This window comes from Lineus longissimus, chromosome 5, assembly GCF_910592395.1.
Source record: "Lineus longissimus chromosome 5, tnLinLong1.2, whole genome shotgun sequence".
Classification (NCBI taxonomy): domain Eukaryota; kingdom Metazoa; phylum Nemertea; class Pilidiophora; order Heteronemertea; family Lineidae; genus Lineus; species Lineus longissimus.
In genome coordinates this window covers 1352578-1360472 of record NC_088312.1, presented here as the reverse complement: position 1 = coordinate 1360472, position 7895 = coordinate 1352578, and the positions used below count along the sequence as shown (strand labels likewise).

The 7895-nt window shown below is 42.7% G+C and overlaps 1 protein-coding gene across 1 annotated transcript; it reads left to right on the top strand.

Annotated features, from left to right (window-relative positions):
• Positions 1-373: 373 nt before the first annotated feature.
• Positions 374-4743, top strand: LOC135487698 (silk gland factor 3-like). The gene has a single exon (XM_064771743.1). It carries the CDS (start codon positions 424-426, stop codon positions 1642-1644), a length of 1221 nt encoding a protein of 406 aa, XP_064627813.1. The 5' UTR covers positions 374-423; the 3' UTR covers positions 1645-4743.
• Positions 4744-7895: the final 3152 nt, after the last annotated feature.

Below are 7895 nucleotides of genomic sequence, written 5' to 3'. Positions count from 1 at the left end.
CGCCCCCTCTCCCATTCTACCCTAACGCGATACCCCATCTGGTTCGCGGGGTGGGTACTACATGAAGACAACTGAGTTTACGTTCGACAGCACCGCGAACGACCACAAACAAAAGCAACGATTGTGGCTCAATGGATAAATAGCACTGTTTGAATATCCTTCGCTTCAGTAAGTAGCTATGGACGACACTGCGCTCATTAATGAACGACCAATGAGAGGCCAAATGAAATGATTCGTGGTGATTTCCCTTCCAGCGGCTTGTCAATCACATTATGAGTAGCCAATCAGCGCGCGGATACGGGTCCATCGATCATGGCCGATAATATGTCTGGCGGCAAGGTAGGGAAGTTCAGAATACATGCATAACGCATAAGGCTGGGACTCACTTTGCAAGTCAGATCATCCCATTGCTTTACAAACGCGATGGCCGCGACAACCGCAAATCCATACATAGGGGTGAACACCCCGTGTTCGATCAGTGTGTCGCCGTCACCTGACAGTCCAAGTATGCAGGTCCCGGTCTCTCAAACTGTACAGTATCATCGGGATATGCCCGAAATGAAGTACATGCCACCAGTGCAGCACCAGAATGGACATCCACTGAGCCATCATCATTCACATTGGGCAAGTGTAGGCTTACCAACGCACGATACTAGTCACTGGAGCTCAGGTATGGGCCATCACGGAGGGTTACAGGATATGAAACCCATCCAAGATCACCCTGGGACCTTACACCACCGACCACCACAGCAGATTCACCCAGCTCACAGTTGGCATTCACCGGTAACGTCCAGCCACCTGAACATGGGCAACGGTTCACCGCAGCTGCAACATCATGGATACGGAGGATTAATGAACGGTATGCTGTCACCAAACCAACAAATGCACCCAGGACTCCGGGATGGACCCGATATGGACCCTCACGATCACTCGGACGAAGATGCCCCGACTTCCGACGACTTGGAAGCATTCGCCAAATCATTCAAACAACGGAGGATTAAACTGGGCTTTACGCAAGCTGATGTGGGACTGGCCTTAGGAACTCTGTACGGTAACGTTTTCAGTCAGACTACGATATGTCGTTTTGAGGCTCTTCAGCTCAGTTTTAAAAATATGTGTAAATTGAAGCCTCTTTTGCACAAGTGGTTAGAGGAGGCGGATTCGACCACGGGATCACCGACCAGCATCGACAAAATTGCAGCTCAGGGCAGAAAACGTAAAAAGCGAACGAGTATCGAAGTTACTGTGAAAGGAGCGCTTGAGAATCACTTTCTAAAGCAGCCGAAACCATCTGCTCAGGAGATTACGCAACTTGCCGATTCGTTACAGTTGGAAAAGGAGGTAGTTCGAGTTTGGTTCTGTAACCGGAGACAAAAGGAGAAGAGGATGACGCCGCCTAGCATTGGCCCTAACGGTGAGTTGCTTCAGATGTCTGATTCTAATAGCCCTATGCACGGGAGTCCAATTCACCATGGACATAATGCTAACAGCCCATTACATTCCGGCAGCACAGGGTCCCCCCTCATGACCCAAAGTCACAATTTAATACCTCAAACGTTGACCCAGTCTTTAGCCCAAGTTGGGCAGACTCTTTTATCACACCACCAGACCTCTCCACATCATCATCACAGTAGTCATCATTGACTATGTGACTTTGACAGTGAACTTTTTATTTCAAATCCCTATGATGAGTAAAAAACATTCCGAGGAACATTCAGTTTTGGACTTGGGGACAATGTGCAACTTCTCACACCGGACAGTATGTGTTGGACTATGAGTGTCTGTTATCACCGGTCTGTTTACCAGCACAGGCTAACATTTCTTTGATAGCTCCTCATGCTGCAGGCGGAACAGCTTGGTCTTCATGCCGGGACACTGAAACAATATTGTATTGGCCAAATGCCTGTGCTCAAACCAAGGCCCTGCAGCAGTTTTCCGAATATCATAAGACGAGTATTATGTGTTCCCACAATGCCTTCTTATTCATGGAGACAAGCGTGGTATAATGGAGCCAGTGTGGATTTCGTTCATGGAACTCGAAGTTGGACACTTCCTACGCACTGATGAGCCAGGATTGCACCCCTGCGTCACCGGAACTCTCCAGGCCTGAGAAGGAGGTAAAGTCATGCCGCATGGCACATTGTCTGTTAACTGTATATTGTTTACTAGAGAACACAGGGTAAATTGCCGCTGTATACATTATTCAGGGCTATCAAACGGACCCATGTAAATTCTACAACCACATCCTTGGTTACAATGTATATAGTTGGTCAATTTCCACGGATCTCCTCGTAATTATATGAAATGGTTCAAAAAAATGTCCAATGTTGATGCTATTCCACGCTGCACCCAAACAGCGTGATTGTCAGTGCTGAATGAGATATTTTTCTCTTATGATGCACTGTTTAGCCATGCCAATATGACACTAGTCATAACAACGTAGTGGGGGAAATTTCGATAGAGTACATGAAAAGTCTTGAGATATCAGGACAGAACAGGCCAACTTTGGATGCTGGCCACTGCATGAAGCTTGAAAAAAGCTCAGGGTTGTACTTCAACCTACCCTGGCAGCCCTGAGTCATTTTCATGCATTTTGAGTCTAAAATACCAGCTTTGGCATTTGAACGGTGTGTAAGATATTTTTATACGAATGTGCAATATTACTAACCTAAAGTCGATTTCCGTTTAACCCTGGCAGAAACTTTACTGTGGGTGCAGACAAGATTTACCCTTTTATGATTTCGTGTAGTTTAGTGAGCTTAGTTTTACAATATTTTCTCATTTCCTCAACATGACCGTCGTTGGGTTAGGACGTGTTTTTTTCAAAGCAATGCTGCTATTCGATAAAATGTACGAGGCGAAAAGTAAAAAAGTGAACTTTTATTTCTGTTTATAAAATTTGACATGTATGAGAATTCGAATATCATCTGCTTTCCTTGAATTCTCCTAAACGTGTTGAATGATGGAACATACATGGACAACAAAGTCTGATTTTTGGCTGCCGAATATACCAGACATTTTAGCTGTTTTGAAAAAATGTCATCGAGAGGAACAGATATTTCAAATTTGAATGATATTATCCAAATGTCCTTTTATGCGATACGTCATTACGGAAACTGAGTTAGTACGCCATTTAGAAAGTTTTAATTGGTATTTTGTATGGCATCACAAAAAGGCGTTGCGGGTGTGAGGCACCTCGCTTGCAACAGCTCGCGACGGTTAATCATAGGTTGTGATCATGTTGATTGAGTCATGCGGGTACTGCTGTCATCAAAACGTCAGACGCCACCAGAAGGCTAGTCAAAGTCAAATATCACGTTTTAATCTATGAAAGACAATTTTGATGGTCATTTGAACATTGTGAATGGTAGCCTAATTCGATAAAAAAATGTGTAACCTCAACCGAAATTTGCAACACGAAATATAGTGGTAACTTCCAGTCGTGATTTTTCAATGCGTGAATTTTTTTCCCGAACAATTGTCAAAAGTGACACTGAAAGACTCAGTTTCAGCACTTCCCCTGCTATTGCAGCTGTAGCCTAAAGTGGTGGTGGGAGATGAAGATTCTTCGTTTTGCCCTAATAATTCTTTCATATCAACGTATGACAACGTTAAGGTACAGTTCTTCCTACATTCACAAATGCTTTGAGATTGTAAATTATCTGATGCGTGACCCAATGTGTTCAAATGGGCAGGAAGTGGAATCTCTTTCACTATCGCAGTAAAAAAGATTTAGTGAGACTTTTATCGTTTTAAAAAGAATTAAAAATGAAGAACCCAAGGAAAACTCCGTATAAGGTCGAAGTGATTTACAAGACATGCTTGGAACAAACTTAGATCCAAGGAGAGACACCCGTCTTTAACCAGTGCTGTACAATAAGCCTTACCAAGATGAAAACATGAGCCAGTGAAGCGATATAACTGATGAACTGATAAGAAAACTCATATGCGAAAATTTCCTTTCACTGATCCACCATTTGACACATTTGGCCACTTCGGCACGGTGCTATTAGGGAAAATTTCTGCCAGGGCAATGCCAAGGTTGGTATTTAACACGGGTACTGGCCAGTTCCACTGAGTGACTCCTGAAACACTACTTGATTTTACATATCTTGCTATTCAAATATGATTGTACAGATTTAAATGCGGTTAATTAAGATTCTGTAAATATTTTGTAAACTATTATCAAATGAGAATGTAGATGTATAAATGTGTCCATTGAAAATCTTCCACGTTTGGGTTGAAGTATTATAATCATTTCGCAATTAATTAAGATCGTTAATTGAGGCGGTTGATTAGTTTGATCTTTACTGAGATTGCAAAAATTATATTTCCCAATGATCTTTGGAAGATTTCAGTTCTTGTATTAATCAAATTGAAATATAATTTTAAATTATTTAAAGCGTAATGCAGTGTGTATCTGTTTAAACTGTAATGCTGAGAGAGTGCGCTTCCATGGATTTAATTGGATGCAATTACGCATCTTCTTAATATATTTATACAAAGTGTATTTTCCCACGGAGATCAAAATCAAAAACTCTCAATTCGAAAAGAATGGAAAAATCCACAAAAACGTTCGAAGCAATTCTTGATCAGGTTTAAATTTCGGCGAAATCTTCAGAAATGGACGAATAGGTATTTCTGCTACAGCTAGATTATTTGCATGTGTTTCGAAAGGTGTCAAAATTGAGGTATGAGAGAGAGAGGGAATAATAAAACAGAAATGTTTTTCTAAGTGTAAAATTGGTGTCAACTCCTTTAATAAGTACTCTCGACGTCTGAACATATTTCCAAGGACGCTGACACGGCATAAGTATGTCGGAAAAGCTCTTGAACGAAGCGTCTATTGTGAGAGGTGGGCCAGCATACCCGAACCTAAATCAAGACTAAATCACTGGGTACCATACACTTAGTGTCACTGCTGCTTTGATATAAACTCTCAACCTTTGTATCAGAACGCTGTGCCCGAGATGTTCCCCATCCTTTGAACCGCAAAAGAATTCCTATTCCCAAATGGCCCTGATTTGTTTTGCGAAACGTGCGCTGTGTTTCCCTCACAAATTGTGTTGCTTTAGTCATATTTGTCAGAGCAGATATAATCAATTCGAATAGAAGTAATCTTTGAAAGACGTGTCGAAGTGTTAGCTTCTACTTAGCTTTAAAAGTCTGGAATGTACCAGCACTGACGTTTCCCGAAATGACCAAAGCAACACAAGTCACATCCTTGTCAAAGATTCTTCTGTGGTGAATCCAAATGCCAGATTTCTTAGATCATCGTGCCTGTACTACTATGACTGCACTGTGCCCGCACTCCGTGTCTGAGACGGCCACCGAGCAACACAATTGAAAATTCGTCCTGCACCGTGACAAATGTTTTGCTTTTGAGATCTAAGTCGAATTCTCAACTGAAACACAAGATGGTGTAATCCAAATTGGTCAGGAAACATAAAAGTTAAAGAACCAAACGTAGAGTCAAAGCAATGTGGCCTTTTTACCTATGACGGCGACTTTAGACATGATAGAGGATGGTTGGAACCACACCTTTTCAAAGCAGTTCTTTCAAGGTGTTCCCCGTAAGTCTACCTAAGCAGTACTCTGTATTACTTGGTCCAGGATACTGGCGGTCTGGGTGTTGGCTGGACAACAGCTGGTAGCAAGAACTCCCAGACAACCAATCATGATTTGGAGTTCTCAACTGACTTAGAGAGCAACCCCTTTTCTCCGGGAAGCTTTGCCTTGACTCTATCAGCTACACTACTAGAACGTTTCTGAGTATTGTATGGAGTGCGTTCTCCTCAGTGAGAATAGTATGCTCATACCTTCCATTGACATCGCATAGAGAACGATTTCTCTGCAAGAGCAACTTTGAAAGAAGTGTAGCAAATTCAGACGTGGATCTCCCCCAATATTCCATCATGTCACAGGCCAGCAGGAGTTGATTCATTACTCCCAGTCTGCCGACTTTGTAGTTTGTCAATTTGGATGCCAGCCATGCTGGTCCTGCGTTCCTGGTACACTCGGATGGCTGCCCTATACATCACCCTGAACCGCTGTCCCATTCCCTACATAGCCCCTCTCCCCGGACCCCTCTGAGAATTGTGATATTAAATGCTTGCATCAGAATGGTATGTTACTGCGTGCGTGTAATGAGGAGGTGATAGAACATTACAGATTTGATTGATGTGCTTGCCCTCAGTGCAGTATCTCCGGTGATGTGTCAGAGCAAACTCGGCGCAGGATCACTCATTTATCCATATTGAACCCAAGCACGTCTGGTATGACATACGCCGACATCAGATGACCAATACCAACTAAATCATTCGGGATATCAGAATATGAAAAATCTTCGGCTGGAATGTGTAATAATTGTACCGGGTCCGGGTATTTCTCAAACGTACAGGCCAGGATGAACTTTCATCGAGGTTTCATTTTCTTATGCTCATCGTCTTGCTCTCAGTACCAGAAACATTTTTCTCGCAGTAGTTGCTAATTGGTTTAACTTAAAGGCGGTCAAGAGATTGATTTAAGAAATTCAGACGAGTTTTTTTTAAATGTTAGGTTCGTGGCAGTGTTTTAGAGACATAGGCTCATCCAGATGACTTCAGATAGTGGTTCTTTGTTGACTTCTCTAGACATGCTAGCACTAATCGCCATCCACTCCAAGTTGGCAACTGTTTATCTCAGTACAGTCAACGCCAATTTTTAAGTTTATTTCATTCAACTGATAAAAGCCACTGTTGTTATAGTTGACGCTTTGTTTCTTCCAATTCCATCAGAGCCGCCAGTCCAATATTGCAATTGCTCTCAGCTGCAGCTCGACTCCTCAGCTAGTCCATACCTTCATCTCATCTAGCTGTACATGTAGCAGAGTATGTCTGTCCTAGTGTAACTCTTCTTACTTGTACTCGGTCCACCGTACATGGAGTTGACCACTCTGACCATGTCAAGTGGTTCGATGGGGCTGAAGATGTGGTTTAAAGGCTGGAAGGCTGTTTGGTCTGGCTCAGCCGTGCATGTACAAATTAACGTGTCGGTTAACCACTACGGAGGTTTAAGTAACGTCCAGACGAGTGCTATTAACGCTTAACTATTGTTTCAACGTCTGGTATTCTCTGAGGTCAATCCAAATGAGGTTCTGACCCTAACCACGTCTTGCTGGCGAAGTGACGGTCCAGAGATCTGCTTTAAAATTTGATGCTGCGCAGGATTTGAGGTTCGTTCATTATGAAAGTAATGGAAGGGTCATAACATTTCAAAATCTTGAAAGCAAGTGTTGGAAGAGCTCGCTGCCTATCTTAAACAAAGCGGCGTTCTAAGGTGTTCGAATTTAAGGGCATCATAATCTCAAAAGCTTGGGTTCAGGTTTAATGAAGAGTCCGAATTCCTATCTTTCTCAAACTTTCAAAATATTGCCGCTGTTCGTATCAGCAACAGGAAAAGATTTACTACCTGGATTGGCGACGTGGACACATTACGACATGTTTGTGTATGTGAATACAGGGCACCATTCAACACCTCGAGACACGCCTTTACATGGATCACGGTTTACACTTCGTGCATGTCGAAGTGTAGAACATTACACTGAGATTTCTATTCGGATTCGAGCAGTTTCAAAAGCATGTCAGTATCATAAATCATCCTGTTCATGCGTTCCGATCGCCATTGTCGCGTCTACCCCAGCCTGTGACAAAACACTAAATAGTTTTGATCTTCGTGGGTGATAGCGCATTGCGGAATTGAAAGTTTCGAAGTCACAAAACATCTCTCAAGTCTCCATGATTTGTTTGGACAAGTTGTTTCCAGCCAAAGCGTTTGCTCAGTAAAAAGTGATGAAATAATGATAACGGAGTCTGGCATTGACTAGCGGCGAAGGTGCCACAACCATTGTGTGCCAA